This window comes from Typopeltis vanoorti, chromosome 7 (genome assembly GCF_054136105.1).
Source record: "Typopeltis vanoorti isolate ZY-2024b chromosome 7, IOZ_Tvanoo_1.0, whole genome shotgun sequence".
Taxonomy (NCBI): domain Eukaryota; kingdom Metazoa; phylum Arthropoda; class Arachnida; order Uropygi; family Thelyphonidae; genus Typopeltis; species Typopeltis vanoorti.
Window position 1 is genome coordinate 12283022 of NC_143555.1, and position 23535 is coordinate 12306556.

The window sequence follows — 23535 nt, forward strand, 5'->3', positions numbered from 1 at the left end:
TTTTTCAAAGGTATGTAAACATTTATTGTATACTTTTTATTTATGATTTGTTACTGTTCTTTATAGGCACCAAAAATGTAATTGAAGCTTGCATTCAACAAAATGTTTCTAGATTAATATTTGCTAGTACAACAAGTGTTGTGATTGGAGGAGAGCATATATTTTATGGAACTGAAAGTACAACTCCTTTGCCAAATTCATTTGTTCTTGGGGAGTATTCTAAAGCAAAATGTGAAGCAGAATCATTAGTTCTGGCAGCAAGTGGAAAACTTCTAGCTGATGGTATGCATTCTTTTAACTAATTATCTTTATACACACACACACACTGCTTGGAAAAAAGTTAACAGACACCATATCATGAGAAACAAACAGCCTTAGCACCCACGTTAATAAGATGTGGGATGTCCTTTTAACCAATCTTACAGGATATTCTTTCCACAAACACATGATAGCGATCAATGAGATCCTAAACTGTTGTGGGGCAGACATCCCTTGACCTCACCCAATGCTCCAGTTCATCCCACAGATGTTCATTAGGGTTGAGATCAGAGCTTTGCAGAGGCCAGTCAAGTGTGATGTTCATGTTCACAAACCATCAATTCTGCAGAAATGCCAAAAAGTAAAAAGCATTGCATTGTTCAGAATGTTCACATATCTCTCATAATTAAGTGTTTGGGGCATCACAATCAGATGTCCAGGGCCAAACCAGGAAAAACAGGAACATATCATCATACTGCCACCTCCAAATTTCATTGTAGGGATTACACAATCTGTTAAGAGATGGTCACCAGGTATCCACCATATCCACACCCATGCATCTGCTCGGTAGAGGGTGTAGCATGATTCATTGCTCTGTCACATGTCACAGTGTACATACTCTTTGCACCAAGATGACATGGTGCATGTTGGTTTGAGTAATGTGGGGCTTGCATATTGCAGTCCTGCCATGGAAACCCATGTTTCCATGGTAGGACTGCAATATTCAGAATATTCTGACATTCAGAACAAAAGCTACCATGGAAACATGGATTTCCATGGTAGCTTTTGTTCTGAATGTTTTTGTGTATAATCGTGTTCCAGTTGATGCCCAGAACTCGGAATTCAATGTGTCGGCCAACGAATGGCGGTTTTTACATATTATCCTTTGTAGCACCCTATGGTCACTTTTTCAGTGAGTGTGGTCAGTCATCTACTGCAGGTAGCACTTTCAGTTGACTCCTTGTGCTTTCATCTCAGTATGGTATCACTGATTGTTGACTTGAGATGGCCCAATTTGTCAACAATTTGCCTGCACCATGGCATCCTATCATCATACTCCTTTCAAACTCTGTCAGTTCTCTTCTCACAGCCATTTCATCTGAACACAGTTGCACTGACTTGTGAGCATCATATCCCTCCAATTTATTATACCAGCTATAAACACATTACTTGTTACATGGCACAATGCACATTGCCCACAGGGAGGGGGTCCATTGACTTCTTTATAAACAGTGTATAATGATATACCTTTAAGAATATATGTGTACACACTATATAAATGACCCACAGATTTCTCTTAAGTGTTTTATGCATTTTTCTAATTTTTTGGTATCAGATCTAAACTAGGTAATTTTATAAACATATGAAATGAGTTTTAAAAGAGGTAAACCGTGAGTAGACATATAGGTACACAATAAATAACGGAAAAAACTCACGTAGAAAGATTATTTATTAGTATAATTTTCGCCTGTGTGTCACAGGCATCCTCAGTACATTAAGCTCAAAATTAAACGCTAACTGACAATTCCAAAAAGCGCCACCTAAGTAGCTGGTGTAAGATAACTAAAAAGGTCAATAACATATGAAATGGTCAACTCTAATACTATAGCAGCAATAGTTAAAACTTATATTCATAATGATTAATAGGTTTAAATAAAGACTTCCAGAGAAGATTAAGGGTTAAATGTTAACTTCCATGATTTTATTAGTTCACTTATTACTTTGCTGGCCAAATGTTTAGCATTCATGTTATGCCTTGTAACATATAAGACTAAGATTTGCTGACAGTACATTGATGTTTCTTTATGCAAAGACCAGAAGTAACAGGAATGAAGGTGGCATTGACAACCTAAGCCTGTATGAAGATTATTGGAATTGCTGAAACATGGTTGGTGGGAAATATACAGAAATAGAAGTAAAAGGATATAGCATATTTTGGTAGGATAGGAAGGACAGAGTGGTGGGTGTTACTTATAATAGGTGATGAGTTGTGTCCTCTCAGAGGAGAGAATTTCAAAGGAAATAAAAAGGATGATATTTAATGGGACGCTGTTGCTATAGCTTACGGAACACAGAGGGTGATGAGCAGGAAATGTTTAGGCAGATAAATTTAGCAAGTGCAAAGTGAGTGATCATTATGGGAGATTTTAACTGCAGTAGTAATAAGTATGGAATAGAATTTTTGGAGTTCTTGAGAGTATAATGTCTCAGGTAACAAGTAGTAGAGAAGAAACTAGGATCAAGAGTTATGGATTTGATCCAGACATCAGAGGATCCAATTATAACAAATGTGAATCTAGATCCACTGTTGAGAGGGAATATGTAGTCTGGACTTGGAGAAAGAAAGATATGTTGAATTCTAAGTCAGGTGACTATAATAATCTTTTAAAAGCCATGCAAGGTGGACAGAGAAATGGGAGTTGTTCGGGATCACAGCATACGGAGAAAGGAGAACTGACATTATTACTTACTGCTGAAAGCAGCAGGGATGTGGCAAAGTCACAGCTGAGGAGTAGTAAGAGGAGAATAAGTTGTATACAGCAATCCCTTGATTAATGCATCTCCAATTAGTGTGTCATTTTTTTTTCCTATACCCAAGTGCAATTAACGTGCCTCTAAAATTTGATTAGTGCACCGATATGCATCTTAAAAATAAATGTCACAGATTTTAAAAATTTTCTATCTATACATTTTCTTATAGCTAACTATTTTAAAAAATCACTCAAGGATAAAATAATTTAGTTAACCAATTTAAAACATTTTTTAATGGCATACTGCACTATTTCCATGTATGTTCCAAATAAGAGAAGTCAGTAAAAGACAGAGAATCATGGAACAAATTTGTTTCTAATTTAGAACATGATTTATATAAAATAAGACCCAATCTATATAAGATTTTGAAACATTTAAGTACAGATACTAAAGAAAACATAAAAGTAAACACCAAATTGAATTAGAAGGATTTCTATACAGAATTGTGGACAGATAAATATTTTAAACAAGATAACTGGCAAACATTTAATGAAAATGAAGTAACTAAAGAAGAATTAGAAATCAGCCTGAAAGAAACAAGAAATAGAAAACCACCTGGAGAAGATAAGTTAGGTTCAGAATTATATAAATATGCAGGAACAAGGTTCAAAGAAAGACTCCTATTTTTAAATAAAATCTATTCAACTAGTAGTCCCCAATAGAATGGAAAAAAGCAATTGTAATACCTGTCTTTAAAAAAGGGTAGAGATGACCCTAAGACCAAAAAAAAAAAACTGTGGAGGTATAAGTATACTAAATTCCTGTTACAAAATATATAGCAGAATTTTAAATAACAAACTAATAAAATATTCTAAAAACTTTATTTTAGAAGTACAGAATGGATTTAGAAAAGGACGATCGTGTATAGACCCGGCCTTATGCCTAAAATTAATAATAGAGAAAAGAAGAGAATACAATTTAGAAACACATATTACATTTATTGACTTTGAAAAAGCATTTGAAAAGTTAAAAGAAGCATTTTATTTAACATATTAAAAGAAAGACAAATACTAAATAATATTCTAAAAGCTATAATAAGTATATATGGAAATTATCAAATACAAATAAGATTAAATTATGAACTATGGTGTATGAGAGACACAATATAAGATTTGCAACTCTTTTTAATAATTTCCATCAAGGTGTTAAACACTCTCCTTTTTGCTGATGACCAAATAATAATTACAAATTTGAAGATAACTTACAGAAAGATATTTTAAATTTAAATGTGATAGCCAAAGATTATGGAATGATAATGTCAACAGAAAAATCAAAAACGATGGCCTTTAAAGGACAAGATCCAGTAAGAACTAAAATAGTAATAGATAACAAGATTTTAGAACAGGTGGATTCATTTAAGTACCTAGGATGTATGATTACATATGAAAATGAAAAAGATATAAACTTAAAAATTGTGAAATATTTAAAAACAACAGGTGTTATTTAAACCTAACCTAGTTCAAAAACAAATCGGACTAAAAGTATACAATACATTAGCCCTACCAGTCCTATTGTATTGAAGTGAAATCTGGACAATAAAACAAAATGTCAAACAAAGATTAATAACAGTTGAAATGATGTTTATGAGAAAAACTGCAAAGTATACCCTAAGAAATTATGAAAGAATTAAACCAGGAATCAGTAATGGAAAAAAAAATAAAAAGTATAAACATAAATGGATGGAACACATTGAAAGAATGAAAACAGAAAGATTACCAAAACAAGCCTCAAATTACAAACCACTAGGAAAAAGAAAACCAGGACGTCCTCTTAAGAGATTCAACGATGACTTCTAAGGCTGGAACAGGCCACTCTAGCCCAAATCCTTGACAAGCATGATGATCGTGATTATGTTCCAAATTTATCGCCAAAATTTATGTTGTCTGCTAATTACATAGCATTTTGCTGATCATGTCTTGTGCCTCCTTTGCAATTGTTTTCTTTATTTTTTTTTTATTTTAAAGTTTTCCCAACCTTTAATCATGAGAAAAAGAATTAGTGAGCAAAAAAGTGGAAGTGTGAAAAAGATTTGGAAGAAAAACTTTAAATAATAAAGACAAATGAACAAGGCGAGTCCTGAGCAATGTTAGGACAAGAACACAAAATGGGTGGATCAACTATAAGAGCAATTTTAAGCAAAGCTGCTGAATACAAAGAGAAAGGTAGGGCTGTTTCAAGTTCATGAATGCAGTTGGATCGAAGATTGTAACCAAAAGCTTATTGCACTAAGCATTGACCTGATTAAATCAAAAGCATTGTCTCTTTGCAACCTTGAAAGAAAGAGCCATCATTGATGGAAAAGAATTCCACACCAGTGCTGGATGGTTTGAGCAGTTCAAAAAGAGAAATAGCCTACATAATGTTGAAATCACAGGTGAAGCTGCAAGTGCAGATAAGGAGGTGGCTGCAAATTATCCAGAGATTTTGAAGAAAATTGTGGAAGAAGGGGACTACTGTAACCAACAAATATTTAATGTCGATGAAACCGGGCTTTTTTTGGAAGTGAATGCCTTCTAAGACTTTTCTGGCCAAATTAGAGAAATCTCAGGCTTGGTTATAAAATTACAAAGAATATAATGACCCCTCTTGTATTAGATCGCAATGGCAAAGGTGATTCAAAATTAAAACCCATGGTAGTTTATAGGGTACAAAATCCTAGGGGGGCCCCTCAAATACATTAATCAAGCATCCCCCCTTTATTTGTAAGTCTAACAAGAAAGCATGGATTACTAAAGCTTTATTCAAAAGATGGTTCACAAGTTATTTTCATCCAACAGTTGAGAATTTTTGCAAACAAAATAATCTTGATTTTAAAGCTCTGCTTATTTTAGACAACGCACCTAGTCACCCTACTTCTCGATTCATTGTGTGAGAAAATTAAAGTGATATTTTTACTGCCAAATACAACTTCTCTCATACAACCTATGGACCAGGGGATTATTACAACCTTTAAGGCATACCACCTAAGAAGAACATTTAAACAGACAATAGAAGCAACATCTGGAGAGAATTCTATGACAGTAGAATATCTGCTATTGAAAATATTCATCAATCTTGGAATGAAATTACTGCTAGCAATATGTGAGCCGTTTGGAAGCAGATCCTCCCACATTGTGCAAATGATTTTAGAGGCTTTTCAAATGAAATGGATAATGTTGTTGATGAAATTACCAACATCGGGCATGAACTGGGTTTTGATGAGATTGACAATAATAATGTCCAAGAGTTAATTAAATCTCATTCTGAGGAATTTAGTGATTCTGACCTGTTAAATTTAGATGCACAGCAGGAAGATCCTGAAGAATATGAAAAAAATTTCACCATTGACAGTCAGACAAATTAGATTTCACAGAAACAATTTGAAAATATTTTTTGTACGATCGAAGTTTTTAAGCAGCAATCCTTAGAGGCCGATCCTGATGAAGAGAGAAGCAGTAAAATTTGCAGAAGAGTAGAAAAGGCAATAGGGCCATACCATCAGTTGTATGAAAAAGAAAATGAAACAGAATGCCCTCCAAACCATGTTAGCTGAATTCTTTGTTAAGAAGTAGAATAATGAATTTACATTCTGAATATGTTTTATTGTCTTTCGGCTTCATGGTTTTCCTTTAACTAGGCCCTGAGACCTTAATTCTTTTATAAAAAAAAATTAATAGTCAGGAATGAATTGTACTTTTTCCCATAGGTTATTATATTTGATTAGTGTGTTTTTGATTAATATGCCGTTTTAAAGAACACATCAGGCACATTAATCAAGGGATTGCTGTATCTACAAGAATTAGTTATTGTGTTAATTTATGAATGGGAGGAGTATCAAAAAATAAGAGAGAGGAACAAACTTATTGCATTGAATTTCCTAAAGATTGTCAAAAATAAAAGAAACATGATTGAATGAGGGTAGTGGTTTCCATAAATTAGGGAACAAAGAGAAAAATCATAACTCAAAAACTACATGATGGAGATGTGAAAACAAATACCCAAAAATTGTAAATAATTAGTTTAATTCAGTAACAAATGGTTACATGAAGACAGTGCTCAAAACGATGTTTCCTGCTGTTTATAATGGTATCCAGGAGCTCAGTTGATAATTGCTCTTGCAAAACACTCCAGATGTGCTCAGTACAATTAAGGTTAGGAGCCTGGACAGTCCATACACATAGATAATCTCTTCTCAGGGCTACTGATCACAAGCATTATCATCTTGTAGAATAAATGTCTCTCCTATTGCACCAGCATATACACAAACATAGAGGGTCCAGGACCTTGTCTCTATAAGTAGAACTGAATGATGCAACTTACAGAGACAAGATCCTGGACCCCTATGTTTGTGTATATGCTGGTGCACTAGGAGAGACATTTATTATCATTATTATAAGTGTCTTTTGGGTAGAAGCACATACAAGTCAGCGCATCCACCCAGAAGACACTTATAATAATGATAAAATGTGGGAGCCCAAGTTGAGAGTAATACAGGTGCCACCTGTACTTATATCATTAGTGTAGATATATATATTTTTTTTTGGCTGTTTTATATGCTGGTGCACTAGGAGAGACATTTATTATCATTATTATAAGTGTCTTTTGGGTAGAAGCACATACAAGTCAGCGCATCCACCCAGAAGACACTTATAATAATGATAAAATGTGGGAGCCCAAGTTGAGAGTAATACAGGTGCCACCTGTACTTATATCATCAGTGTAGATATATATATATTTTTTTGCCTGTTTTATACAGTAAGCCTTTCCATATGGAAGATTTCCATCTTCCGTACGGTGTCATAAAATAATGTTAGGTCTATGAAGGTAGTACTTATTTTCAAACCCTTTTGGTATACAGCTTTATGTGGGTTGTGAGGGCCAGGGGACCTGGTTGCAGCAGCTACTGCCAGATCTAATCTTGGCCTGTTCATTTGGGGAATATGGCTTCTATTCTTTGAGATATCCTAGAGGATAATCCTTTCAAAAAAGAGTTTGTAAAGAGTACAGAGCAATGCTAGGGTCATTAGTTGGGTTTTGGCGAAGCTATTTTCTTTGATTTATACCAAAATGTTGGGAATCATTCATTATTGAAGAGAAGAAATGAGATAGCCATGGTTTTGCTCTTAGGCCAAGATAAGTAAGAAAGTCTGGAAGGAGGCCATCAATGCCAGGAGTTTTACCTGTTTGCTGTAGATGAGAGGAATTATAGGTTTAGTTTTTTGTGCTTAGCTTTCTGCAATATTGTTTGAACTGCATGTGCCTCCAATTCAACGGAGCAGTAACTAGGGCTGACAACTCGATCCGGTAAAGTTGAGGTTGTTCATTTCTTCATGCCAGCAGGCTCTTCTGCCATCATCCAAGTACCCTAAGAGGGCAGAAGTAGTGCCTCGATGTTTCTTTTGTTCATATTCTGCCAGAAGATACTATTTTCAGTGGATGATGTGTAGGGCTATCCAAATCCTCTGGGAATGTGTCTTGTCAGATGCTATGAAGAGTTTAGTGAAACTTTCATAGTTATCAACTGTAAGTGGAATTATGTTGATGTTGTTTTCAATGAATTCATTGAATTTTGGCCAGTTTGCATTTGTGAGATTCCATCAGGATATTGGGAAGCTGTTTATCCTGGGGATTATAAGTCCTATAGTAATTAGGTGGGGGGAAAAGGAGGCAGGCTCAGATGAGAATTCCTTCTGTGTCAGTAGTGATATAGCAGAAGTAAGGAGCTGTCTCTTATCTCCATCTTCCAGATTTGAAGGTTCTGAGTTACTTGTGTCATAGACATGGAGGCTGTTGGTTAACACCCAGTCTATCATTTACAAACCTGAAATTTGGGAACATACTGCTAGAATTGAGAGATGATGACATTTAGGAGTAAAGTCATAGTTGCATTGCACAAGGCCTTCATCAAGAAACAAACAATACTACAGAAATACAACCTTACTGACATCTTTAAACCTCCTGCAAAATTAAAGAACTTACTCAACTCATCCAGGGATCCACTGGCCCACACTGGAGTATAGGAAGAAGGAGTATTTATATATTCCATATTCTTTGCACCTGTGAATTGCTCTATATTGGTGAAACAGGATATATAATTCCTATCTGATAAAAGAAACAAACAGCACGGTAAATCTAGCCTTTCTGATCATGTACATGACTTCCATCACCCAGTGAAATACCATTTGGAAGCTGCTGCCATGTTAGTCTCCAGAGGAAGGTCTTTGATTTCCATACCTCCCCCTTGCGATATACAAATACTTTAAACACCCAACCTTCCCCCTATTCAAGGATACAGTAGCAAAACAGTTCTACATGTTATAATAAATTTAGTTTAATCCTTTATCCAAGTGTAAGCAAACAAAGTTTGCACCTGAAGTATCTTCAGGACTGAGACAACTCATAGTAAAGGTGGACCAAGCTCTCATCACTCCTTGTCTTACTATCTCCCATAATGCAAAGCACATCTTCTTGAAGAGATGTATAATGCTATGCATTAAGGGAAGGGCCACTACCCAGACTGGTTTCGACCTTTATTGAGGTCTTGTCAGTGGGAGCCAGACCCAGAGGTTGAAGCAATGGAGAGGTCATATTTACCTATACGAGTTGCCAAAAGGTGTCTCACCTTATTATTATATTACTCTGGATTTAGAGAAAGATGTTGCAAGTTCTACAGGTTGGCTAAACTCAGGAGGATATACAACCTGCTGCCACTTACTCCTGAAAGGAGTCCAAGTATGTAAGAGGAAAATGCTGTTCAGGCCACCTAGTCAAGAGACTTGGTTCCCCCTCTGGGTATGTGGGTGGCATCATTGTAAGTCTTTCACTGTATTTCCCCCACTCATTATTATTATTAATGCCAGGTTTCCATAGAATCAAAAGACTCATAACAGGAGGTACAACTGTCACACACAAAGCTCCCCAAACTGTGCTTTAAACTCATTCATCATGTCCACATTCAGGCAATGCATTTCACTCTCCAAAGAACCTGCTCTTGCTTCTTTGTTTGCACATCCTTATAGAGCTCCCAGGGATGGCTTGTTCTATCTCCACCTCGTTTGTCTTTCTATGAAAAATTTTTTTGCATTAACCTGGTAACAACCTCTGACTAACTTGTATATCCAATCATATGTCTTCCTTCTCCTCCTCTGCATTACAAAGACCACTTACCACCTTCTTTATGTTCTCCTGGACCTTTTGTAATATATCCCAGTCACCAGGAAAACCAAATGACCAAATCTGTGCATGATAATCCACACGAGGCCTGATCAAGGCCTCATGTGGATTATTAAGTCCTCCCAAAAGGCCATAACATCTCCTTGACTTCTCATTGTTCTTTCCAATTTTACATCATCTGGAAATAGTTGCATATCTCTAGTCGAATCTGTCCCAATATCATAAATAAATATATATATACAGGGTGTTCGGGATAAATTTGACAGTTTCGTAAGGAAAAAGAAAATCTTCTTTGTATCTATTAAATTTAATGAATTGACAAAAAAACATTACAGGCAGAGTTAATTACAATACTATTAACAAGATTTACTCAAAATAACCACCATTAGCATCGATCACAGCTTCAATTCTGCTTCGGAACCTCGAACAAGCTGATGCTACAGTCTCCCTGGGAAGGGCCGCAAAAACTGTTTTAATTTTATCCATTAACTGGGCTTTTGTATTACTGGAAGTGCGATTGGTGTCTTTTTCAACTGCGCCCCATACAAAATAATCCACTGGGTTAAGGTCTGGGGAGTTTGGAGGCCAAACATTTGGACTGGTGAAGTCGTAGAAATTTTCAGACAACCATTTTTGACTTTTCCCAGAGGTGTGGCAAGGGGCCGAATCCTGCTGCCATACATACGGCCTACCATTGGCTACCCTTGTTATCCAGGGCTTGACTACAGTTAGCAACTCCACGAACAAAGCCCGAATTCCAATGCCAGGGTTCTTCAACACCTGTTCCTGCAGATTTGCGAGGAATTCTGCTGTACGAACGCAATCAGATTGTCTGCTAGGGATATTTCTTCTTGCTACATCCTCGTAGTCACCATTGCAAGTCTCTAGTTCATGCCTGATTGTTTTTACTGTATTCAGGGAGCATTGGGCAGTAGTCGTAATATCCTTATTTTGATGGCGGGCACGAATCATCATGATACAAGTTATTCTCTTCCATGATTCAGGTGGGTTCCAGCTATCCATCCTTTCTGACATCTTGTATATGAATGAAGAAGGGTCCAAACTTTTAAATGAAGAGAAGTGTGTGTTAATACATGTAACTTACGGAAAAATATAATTAATTATAAATATGTCAAATTTATCCCGAACACCCTGTATATATACACATATAAATGCTGAACAGTGATGGCCCTAAAACAGACCCCTACAGTATACCACTAGTGACTTTCCTCGTTTGGTATACTGCACCAGCTTACTGGTGCCTCTCCAACTCACTAGTCTATTATCAAATCCCATCTTTTCAATTTAGTTACCAGCTTGTCATGTGGTAATCTATCAAAAGCCTTTGCAAAATCTAATTGCATCTCTGCATCTCCCCAATGCACTCATCACCCTATTATAGTACATAAGCCAATTTGTAAAATATGACTTCTCTTTAACAAACCCATACAGGTAATCACATAGAATATTGTTTAATCAATTTCTGTATCCTCTTAAATACCTTAACTACAACTCCAGATATAGATTGGCCTATAATTTGTAGCCACAGCCTTAACACCACCTTTGTGAATTAGAACAATTTTACCTTTTTTCCATTCCCTTGAGACATGTACTGTTACAAAATTCTTATCAAACAGGTATACCGAGGCCACTTAAGACACGTGGTATGTCATCAAGCTTACTTAATTCCTCATATATTTCATGCTCACTCACAAGTAATCCATCTTGATGAACGCTCACTGAATACCTCAACTGTGTCTTTCTCGAGCAGTTACCAATCTGCCATAATCAATCTTCTATTTCCCACATATCAGAAAAACTATGATTTTATTTATTTATTTATTTTGCTTAATTTGCTCACTACTGTTCATTCTGCACTTTTGTTGTCCTTAACTACAGCGTCGCCTTCCTGGCCTGCTCATTACCTTCATTCATCCAGTCTTTTGTCCTTCAAAATATATTTACACAATGATGCTGTTAAATGTCTCTTGAGTATTATCCAAGTAGCATTTATCTTATTATTATTATTATTATTATTACCAAAGACCTCATGGAGTCAAAGACTCATCTGGGACTTATCTCCTTCCTGCTTAACTCCTCATTTCCTATTAGCCCCACACTGCTTCCTAAACTTCTCATAATCAATAGCCTCTTAAGTTCTGCATCTATCCTTTCCTAACTGATATGGCAACTTCTGATGAAATTATTAGAAATTCAATTTTCTTAGACCCAAAAGCCATCTCTTCATTCCAATCTATATTACCAAAATAACCTTCCCTTGTTCACAATCCAGGTTGCTTATACGTTTCTTCATCATCACATTCCCTGACCTAACAGTATATGACATAATTCCCTTGCTATCAACAGTAGCACTTCCCATCATGAAAAACATACACATTCTTTTCTGTTCCCGTTAGTGTATAATTTTTACTCGACCATGTTTCACTTATTCCAACAATTTTTTTTTGGGTGAATAAACTCAATCAGGGGTGCTTAAGGGTCAAAGCTATATAACTGAGAGGACACCTCCACATAGCTTTTAAAAGAATGCGGAGAACCGACCAGGGATTCTGACCTAATGTCCAATCCTCACCTTCTCGTGGTGCACTCTGTTTGGTATCTACCTGGATACTGAACAGATGAGGATGGGCTGGCAATTTGGGATTTAGCTGACCATATTGTATTTTTATTGGCTTAAACCAAAATTTCAAATGATGGTACAATGTGACAGAATTTCATGCCGGCTCAGGAGTCGCCCAGTTAAACAAGGGCAAACAGCAAAAAAAAGTCAGCTACTGGAACAAATCCTAAAACTTACCCCAACTCAATATCACCACAGTTTGAGATTGGTACTATCAACATAAGAAGCCTGAATGGCAAAGAAATGGAGCTAGCTGGGGAATTGGATAAGTACCAGATCGACATAATAGAGGTGACCAAAACAAAAAAGACAAAAACTGGTGAGATCTTTCTGAGCAATAAATACAAAATGTTGTATTCAGGCAATGACAATCAAGGAAAAGAAGGAGTAGCCATATTAATCAACACTAAATATGAGGCTAATCTTTTTGAATGGCAGGCAGTCTCAAGTAGAGTGATGTGGGCAAATATGAGAATGGCTAACAGGACAATGAGACTTATTTGTGCCTATGGTCCCACAGAAGGTTCTACTAAGGTAGAAGTGGAGGAATTTTTGAGGCTTTTCCTTTTTCATTGTGTCAGTTGCTTTGAGAGAAAGCAACTGACACAATGAAAAAGGAAAAGTTGATCCTTGTTGGGGATCTCAATAGCAGAGCAGGAAATGATTGTCAGACATACAAAAATATTTTGGGAAAATTTGGAGAAAAGAGCAAATCATATAATAATGGCAAATACCTGTTGGATTTCGGCTCAGGACATGGACTGGTTATTATTAACACAATGTTCCAACATACTAATGGGCACAAATTCACATGGAGCAAAGAGGCAAGGAATAAGAAGTCTCATTGACTATGTTATTGTTGATAGTGATGTTTTCTCTCTAGTGCAGGACACCAGAGTTTACAGAGGATTTGAAATTGGAAGTGATCACTATTTAGTCTTGAGCCTGATAAAATTGAATTTCATATTGAAAAGAATAACATGTAAGAAAGTTTTAAAGCAAATAAAAGTTGAGCAGCTCTCAGATGTGAACTGTAGACTAAAATACACAAAGATTATTTAAGAAAAAATGAAAGAGTTTGATAACAGCAAACAAACCTTGGAGATTCAGTGGCAAGTCCTGAAGAAAACACTGATTGTTTCAGCCAGAGAGGCATGTGGTGAGGTTGTCTGCAAGGATAGAAAAATCAGAGCTCCATGGTGGACACAGGACGTTAGAGGCAGTGAAGGAAAAGAAGAAAGCATATCAAAAGTTCCTGGCAAATAAGTCAGCTTGTGCTCTTAGAGAATACTGAGACAAATGTAAGAAAGCTAAACACTGTGTAAAACTTAGGCTAAACAAAAGTCATGGGAGGACTTTGGCAAGAACATAGAAAATAAATATCAAGAAGGTGGCAAGATATTCTGGCGGTTGTTGAAGAAGCTCAGAAATGGAGTAAAGAGTTCTGTAAAAGGAATTAGAGATGATAAAGGTGATATGAAAATTGGAGAAAAAGATATCCTTGAAGTATGGAGTAATTACTTTGAAAAATTGCTAAATGAAACAATAGTGATGACAGCACAGTGGTAAAAACACTGACCAGGCATGCAGTCAGGAATACATATCCATACTTGAAGTAGAAAAAGCCATCAATGGCCTGAAATGTGGAAAGGCCACAGGAGTAGATGATATTCGACCAGAAATGCTCAAGTATTGTGGTATAAAAGTCTTACAGTGGCTGCACTGCACAGTTCAGAAAGTCTGGACAGAGGTACGAATTCCAGATGATTGGAGTAGAGCTCTCATAGTACTCATATATAAAAAGGGAAATGAAACTAAATGTGAGAATTACAGAGGCATTTCATTAGTGAGTGTTCCCGGTAAGATATATGAGAAACGGTTGAGAAGGATTCTGGAAGAGAAGCTTGGTGAATAACAAGCTGGATTCAAACCAAATTGATGCTGTCAGGATCTGATTTTCACTTTACAGCAGATAGTTGAGAAATCATGGGAATATAACAAAGATTTGTATTTAAGTTTTGTAGATCTCAAGAGAGAAGCTATTCAAAACGCTACAGTTATATAGTGTTAATGGGGCATTATATCAAGCAATACTTAGTCTTTATTTGAGTTGTAAGTCAGCAGTTAGAATTGAAGTACAGGAAGGTGGTTTAATGTTAAATCTGGTGTCAGACAAGGATGTACATTATTCCTTCTCGTATTCATTATCTATGTGAATCACATTATGAAGGAAAGTGGTATTAAACCTGATATCAAAATTGAAAGTGTTAATCTCAGCTCTTTGCAGATGATGTTATACTTCTAAATAAATCCGTTACAAGTCTGCAAGATTCCCTGACTACATTGAATAAATGTTCTAATAGATATGGTATGAAGGTCAGCATTAAAAAGACATTGAAAATATCAACTGCATTGTAAATGGAGAACTTGTAGAACAAGTAAAACATTTCAGCTACTTAGGCATGATTTTTAGTGAAGATGGTAAATTAAATATGGAAATAGACAACAGAATCAACAAAGCTGGTATGGTAGGAAGTCAACTGAATAAATTTATATGGAATAAGATAGAAATGAGTCAGAACACTAAATTAGCTGTATACAAGTGTTTATACCAATTTTAACTTATGGATCTGAGAGCTGGGTTAGAAGTACAACACTTGACCAAAGACTAGAGACTGCAGATATGGGACTCCTGAAAAAGATTAGGGGCATGAACAGATGGAATCATAGCAATATCATAATAAACACAAGGATATTAGGAAAGAACCTGATATTGTCAGCATCTAGGAATGCATTAGGAGAACTAATCTCGGGTGGTATGGTCACTTAAGCAGAATGGGAAATAAAAGATTAGCAAAACAAGTGTTCTCTGCCAGGTTGGTAGGAAAAAGACCAAGATGGATTGATTAAGTAAAAAGTGTCTTACAAGACAGAAATATAAGACCTGATAATATTGGAGTCTTAACAGGTAACCGACTGATTTGGAGGAAAATTGTAGATAGGAAGTTAGTAATGATGTAAATTTTTCATGTAGTACTATCATCTCCTGTACACCTCTTGAGGGTATATATCAGAAATTTGATGATGATAAACTCAATCAGCAAGACCATTTCATCTCCCTTATTTCTGATGCTCCTGGCATTTGTAAATAAACACAATAATTCGGTTTTAGGCCTATAACCTGTTTTACCCACTATTCCCAATTACCTTTATCACCACTTACCATATATATATATATATATATATGTATCTCTTCAGACTCAGCTACCTTTCCCCTTACATCCCAGGCTATCCTTATACCATATCCCCTTTTCATTCTACACTGCTGTGATGATGAGCATCATCATCACACTGCTGTTTCCATTTAAAAGCACTTTAGTCTGATCAGTTTCTCTCTCCTGATCTTTAACTTCACCTTTACTTCCTCTGATATCTTGCTAGCATTACGTATTACGCTTCCTTCTAGCATCAGTTTCCAACTGACATACACCAAATCCCTTTAAATGCAACCCATTACTTTTGTACAAATCCATCCTGCCCTCAAGCAACTCACACATTTACAAATTCACTTCTCCTCATGCAGCTCTCTCAACTTGCTATTCATGATTCTTGCTGTCTGTCTCAGCTCATCATACCGACCAGCTCTCTACCTAACCGCCTGATATTCATCCTTATGTTCTTGTTATATCCAACCTCAGCCCAAGTTCTTTAACCTGTAAAAAAAAAAAAAATGTGCACTGTATTTGAAAAACTACTTTCACCTATACAAATCTCCTAAATCAACTCAACCTTGGAGTATTGCTTGCATATTTGTAGTGGTACATCTAAAACCCTCCCCAAGAATGCCTAATGCTATCCATTAAAGTGCAGTCTTGATTAAATGATGACTTCCTGCTCTGCTTCTGGTCAATATCCATTTACTGTTTGGTTTGAAACCTATCAAACCAGTTTCTCCTTTTCCTTGTTCATTTCATCTACCACTGTTATTCAGAACAGTTTTCCCTCATTCAGTCTTTCCCAAACATGTCAAGAAATCTCTGATGTGCTATAACGCTTACACTCTTTTGTGTGGTTTTTTTTTAAAGTGTGTCACACACATACTTTAAAAAAAAAACCTTAGTTGCCCACCCATAGTACTAATCTATTGTAGGCTTACAACCTCTCTGAAAGGTGGAGGGGAGTGTGAAATCATAAATAAAAAAAATGGCAGCTATAGCGATATACCAATAACATACATGACTAATTAAAATAACACTTTGAATGTTTCCTCTTTGCTATATAAATGATTACTGAATTTTGCACCAAACATTCAAAATATATTGACAAATGGGTTTCATCTTCAAATGAAACCCATTTGTCAATATACTTTGGACATAGTTGTGATTAGCCATTTTATACCCAGAATAACTTTCAATGGATGCTGCATATGTGCAAAAATATTTTTGAAATCAGCATGAAAAAATAATGATGTGCCATTTGATATTGTAAGAAGTATAGGATTAGTGTTAGGACATATGAGGGTTGATTCTAAACAATACTCAGTATTGTAATCATAAATAATTTATATGTATCTTTTTCACTGAAAAAGCACATAAGTTATATATGTTAATACACCAAAATAATTTTGGTGGCCTGTTAATATATAAGATGATATATATATATTTATATATTAACTATAGCGGTTACTTTTTTTTAATGGTATTATTTAAATTTTGTCATCACAGGTGAAACAAAGTTAAAAACTATTGCCCTTAGACCCACTCCTCTGTATGGCGAAGAAGACAGAAGTTTTGTTTATCTCTACTTGAAACAAACCAAGAAAAATAATGGATTTTATCGCAGGATTCGTAGTTTAGATGAGCGCTTACAGATTACATATGTAGGAAATGCTGCCTGGGCTCATATCAAAGCTAAAGATAGACTTAAGTATGATGATTCTATTTCTGGAGAAGCATTTTTCATTACTGATGACACACCAATTATAGATATACATGAAAATATTAGACCTTATCTCGAAGCTCAAGGCTTTAAACTAAGTGACAATGTCTTTCCCTATTGGCTGGCATGGCTCATTTTATATGCTGTCTGTCTTCTCATTCGCATAATTAATTGTGTAATTAAACTAGAGGGATATATTCCCTCACCTTCTTCTTTAAACTACATGTGCTCTACTTTCTTTTATAATCGAAGTAAGGCTACACTTCGCCTTGACTATCAGCCGGTATATACTCCAGAAGAATCAAAGGAAAAGTCACTAAAATATTATTCTAAAATTTTACTGTAATTATTTCATTTAACCTTCAGATGAACAGCTAAAGTTTAAGATGCATTACCAGAGTTGAGAAAGAGATAGACTTAATTTTAACTGTTTTGTAATTAAAAGGAAAAAAAAAAAAAAGCTGTCCCTTCCTAGTGAGAGCAGGTAACATTATGCTCCATAAACATTTGGGTGGTTAAGTACATTCTACTCTGAATTTTCATGGAATATGCATCACTCACTGATATACAGATGAAATTCAAATATGATGAAGGCTTGCTAGTACAGCCTAATATTCAAGCTGGCCACCATTATATTTGATGGTGGCCAGCCTGGTCTCATGCCATTGCTTGCAGTCTTATTTTACAGCCTTCTTTTTCCCATTTGTTCCATAAGTTGTCCTAAGTTTGATTATGGTTATTAGATTGCTTTTGGAATTCACTAGTGTAGCTAGGGAGGGGGTGGACCGCCCCAGGCGGCACTTTGAACCTTTTTAACTTTTGCAGTTAATTCTAAAATACAGTCTTGAGAACTCATTTCCAAATAGTGTAATACTACTGCGAATTTTCCTCGCAATTGCTGTAGGTGTTGCTAGTTGTGAGAGGTGTTTTTCTAAATAAAATAGATTAAGAATTACCTACATTATTATGAAATAGACTTTGCCGATATCATCGATTTTGCTAACAGAAAAGCAAGAAAAATAACATTTTAGAATGTTGAAATTAAAGTTTTAATTTATTTCCCTATACATTGTTTTGACTTTTTGTAGTATTTTTGGTGTGTATTGAGAGGGACGGCAAACTCAGGGACCGCCCCAGGCAGCAAAAGTTCTAGCTACACCACTGCTCTTATGTGAAACATTTTAGTCTTGTCATCAATGGAAAACTTCAAAGTGCTATTTTTTTATAAGCCATCGTTAGACATAAATAGCATAGTATTCAGTTTAAAAATAGTTTTGTCCTACCTGGAAAAAATATTGGAAAATCAAACAGAAGTACAGTAGCGATAATCTCAGTTTGAGTTGTTCATCACTATCCAAGACCAGACACTTAGTTCCTTTATCAATGTCAATAATGTATGTTCCTTTTTACCTTGTGATGTTGGACCCATACACACGAGGTTGATTGGTCAATCTGTACTATGTTAGTACTGTGGATGCATAATACAGAATCTATCACATCCTTAAACCTTGCTCCTGGTAAACATATTCTGATCATATCCCACCTATATTCTTTGCTAATCGATTAGCAAAACTACATTTTATACTAGCTTGTCACTCAACCTCACCACATTTATACTGAGCTTGGTAGTAGATAAGTGTGTGGTAAACAATTGATTGCTTCCCTTCCAAAGTAAAATTATTTATTTGCAACCTTTTCCTTCAGATTAGCCACCACTACTTAGCATTTCTATCCCTCCTATTATGATTTTGATTTGTTCCTGAACTATTACTTCTCTGTATATGTATATTCTATGGCCTCTTTCATCAGCATAAAATAACATTCAACTGATTAAACACTTGTTTAATAATGGGCCATTAATGGAACCCAGAAAAGCAGCCATTCAGAGAAGGGAGGAGATAGTTGTTACAGTTCATTACTAATATAATAAGTTGTGCTGCTAGTGCTAAATTACTATCACACTGCTGGATTTTATTTTCTAAAAATAGACCGACTCTTAGTTACTGTTCTTATATTTACTATGAAAGCAAAAGTAATTTACCAGATGTTTCAGATACACAATCGACTGAGAGAGAAAGAAAAAGTGAAAAATCATGCAGCTGTCATATAGAATTTTGAAAAACACAACTACACAGGCTGAAGAACTAATGTTAGTCTGATCCAGAGGATATTTTAGACAGTGACTGTACTGATGATAATCAGTTGACTTGGTCCATTGACAATACTTTGTTTTCATCTGCAGATGTCAAATTCAAACCACTAGAAAATGATAGGTACAAAAATATCCAGAATTCGGGTCCTACTCAGACAATTACAAGGCCCAGGCAAGAACACAAATCATAACATATACACAAAGGCCATGCCAAAGATAAAATTGTCTGCAAAAAAATATATATATATTTTTTAGTTGAGTATGTTATTCTTGTTTTCATTTATTTTGTTCCCTGGAGTATAACTAAAAGTTTGAATGTAAATAACTATGCAATTTAATACCATTTTCATCCTGATATATTTCATTCCTTCTGTATATTTAATCATTTTCATTTCTCCATGGATCAAACCAAACTGTGGGATGTCCTCACAACCAAACGCTGCTTATTGACCCATGCTTTAAACTCATTTACTATTTCTACACTAACCACTCTCAGGTTGTCTTCCTCCTCTCTATGAAAAATCACTTATGCTTTAACCTGATTCTCAGCAACTTATGTCTCAATATCGTCCCTCCTCCTTTCTGTTTTTCTGCCAGACTTTGTAGAGAGAGAGATGAGGACAGCATGAGTGTGCATGAATACCAGTATTCCAGTGACCCTGAAAAAATTACATGAGTCATTCTTTTTTGACAAGATCATTCCTTCCCTATTGCCATAATCTATTCACCATGATCTCTAAATTTCATGACTACGTCATCACTTCAAAATATTGCAAAGTGGAAACTTCACTCATCTTTTCACACAAACAATTCTATTCAAATCATCCTGGAGCACATGTTAATAGCTTCTGCTACTGAGGTTCCATTAAGGAGTTCATTATTGCTGGCCTAAATAGTATCTCTGCACTCCAGTTGGGTTTACTAGTAGTAGACAGTTTTCATCACAAGTGTGAGACCATTACCCATTTATTGGAGGCCTAAAAAAGTTCCACAGTTGATCTCTAAAGTAGAGTTTCCACAATATTAAATGTGCTATTGGTTACCAACATTTTGGAGAAACACAACAGAAAAAAAAAGAAAATTGTAATAAATGTTGTAATTTTTGTTTTTCAATCTAAATCCACTCCACATGGTAAACATGTAGTGCATTAGGAATAAGGATTAGATAATCCAGTAGCCCTACTCTAGAGACCACACTCTGTTTTATATACAGCATGGTATTTTTCTTGCTGTTTCATGCAGGGCATTCACAAATATCCATGCCCGCAATGGGATTCAGACTGAGTGGTTAGCAAGTGGGGATGCAAGTTGGCAGAGCTGTTCTAAGTATATAAAAAAGCAATGGTAATGATGAACATATTTCTCTGTAAGCTATCATAGCCTGCTCTAAGACAAAAAAAAAAAGTAATGATGTATGCAAGTCTATGTACTGTAATATATAGCATGAATCATGTTTAACAGGTGATGCTGTGTTAGACCACATCCTACAATCTATCTAAAAACAAGAAAGAAAGAAAAAAAAATGGATTTGACTGCATTAACATGTGAAAATTTTATTAACTGTTTTATATACAGCATAAAATGTATAATATGACTTTTTAAATAAATTATTACTTAGAAATATCAAGCATTTTGTTGGCTATATCTGCTAATTAATAACCAAGGAAGTGGACAGCAAACTAGCTGACTTATATTTGTACTTTTTAATTGCTGTAACTATTTTCTGATACTCAAAACTTTTGTTGCATTAAAAAAATCCATTTATGTTTTTCAATAATATATTTTATATACAGCATAAAATGTATAATATAACTTTTTAAATAAATTATTACTTAGAATTAGAAATATCAAGCATTTTGTTGACCAAGGAAGTTAATAACCAAGGAAGTGGACAGCAAACTAGCTGATTTATATTTGTACTTTTTAATTGATGTAACTATTTTCTGATACTCAAAACTTTTGTTGCATTAAAAAATCCATTGATGTTTTTCAATAATATATTAATAATAGGAAATATAGTGGTTTAGGATTACTACTGCCAGAGAAACTCAAATAACTATATTAGAAATAAGAAAACCAATTTTGTATTATGAAATAAATTTTAATAAAATAATTAAAAATACCTCTGTGTTTTTTGATTATGATCAATCAAGACAAAAAAATTCAAGAAAAAATGAAAGCATTTGTAAATAAGAACCACCCTTGGAGATACAGTGACAAACTGAAAAGAACATTGATTCAGTTTGTTCGTAAAGATAGAAACATCAGAACTCCATATTGAACTCTTAAAGAAGCAATCCTATCGAAGTTCTTCCTAGGAAGTTAGTCACTATTTGATCTGAAGGAATACAGACTCAGATCTCAGACAATGCATTCCATTCTTCATGCAAAGAATCTTCCTTGTTCACACCTCCCTTTATACAACTTCCAGGAAGGTCTCAGTATCATAGGTCTCTTGTTCTGCCCTTGTCTCCCTATACTCTTTGAATGATCCCCAAATTAATCTGGTAACAATGTCTCTGCAAATTACATTTCTTCAATCTGTCATTGTATCCCACATTTCAGAGGTTCAGTCACCACCATAGTGAATCTTCTGTGCACCCCCCCCCCCTCTAGGTTATTCTCATCACCTTGGAAACCTGACCTGTGCACACATGCCTAGATCTGGCCTGATCAAGGTTTATACAAGAGAACCATAACCTTTTATGCTTCATGTTAAGGTCCTCCTCATTATTGCTAAAACTCCACCTCAGAATTACTCCATTAATTGTATACTCTGCATGCAATCCTTTCCTACTAAGTTTCAAAACCTTACACTTTGTAGGAGTGTCATTTTAATCATCATTAAAATGACATTCCTACTCACTCACTTGCTTAATCACACCCTCATGTAACTAACTCCTACTAAGTTTCAAAACCTTACACTTTGTAGGAATGTCATTTTAATCATCATTAAAATGACATTCCTACTCACTCACTTGCTTAATCACACCCTCATGTAAACAGACAATCTGCTCTACTCCTGGTCCTTCATAACTTTTCAGCATCTACAAACTGCTGCATATCTCCTATTAAGGCTGTTCCAGAATTATCATCAAGCATACAAATTAAAATATGCTGGTTCCAAAACAGATCTCTGCAACACACCACTAGTAACCATTCTCTTTTAAGATACCACTCTCCCATACACAATCCACTGATATCTATCTGACAGTCAGTCACCTATCTAACTCATTAGTCTAAATAAAGACTATTTATTTCAACTTACTTACCAGCTTGTCATGTAAGTTTTATCAAATCAAAGGCCTTTGAAAAATTCAAGTATATCACTGTATGTGCATCTCCCTTATCCAGGAAATTTGGTATCTTGCTAAGCATGTTAAAAATCATGTTCACTATCACAGAGAATATAACGAGCATGTTAAAAATCATGTTCACTATCACAGAGAATATTGCTATTATCAACCCTAGCACTCACTAACCTCTCCAAACACATTAATCACAACTGCAGACATACAGATCGGCCTATGATATATATATAGACTTATCCCCCCCCAGTTGGTGAAGTGGAACAATTTTACCTTTGTGACCCCACCCTGTTGCAAGACTTGCTAAAGAAGCATGCCAAGGTATTATTAATTTCCTGGAGCATTCCTTTAAGATGCAGTGATATACTGACTTACTGCCTTATTAACATCAAGTTTACTTCATTCCTCATATACCTCCTACACTCACTATCAGTCTCTCTTCCTTCATACACCCTTTATACTTAAGCTTCTCAGGATGAAATATTCTAATAAATTACTCATGGAATACCTCATCTATCTCTGAAGCAGTTACCAACCTACCATTATCTATTAAG

The 23535-nt window shown here is 35.4% G+C and overlaps 1 protein-coding gene across 4 annotated transcripts in view; it reads left to right on the forward strand.

Moving 5' to 3' along the window:
* Nucleotides 1–21795, forward strand: part of LOC150104486 (3 beta-hydroxysteroid dehydrogenase/Delta 5-->4-isomerase type 3-like) — a 107024-nt gene extending 85229 nt beyond the window's left edge. For 3 of the 4 annotated variants that reach the window (XM_090395167.1, XM_090395170.1, XM_090395169.1), the window contains exons 4-5: nt 67–282; nt 17308–21795. In XM_090395167.1, coding sequence (XP_090251293.1) covers nt 67–282; nt 17308–17867 — 776 coding nt within the window. In that variant the 3' untranslated portion in view covers nt 17868–21795. The remainder of the gene's footprint in view (nt 1–66; nt 283–17307) is intronic. The other variant, XM_090395171.1, reaches the window with a different exon arrangement.
* Nucleotides 21796–23535: the final 1740 nt, after the last annotated feature.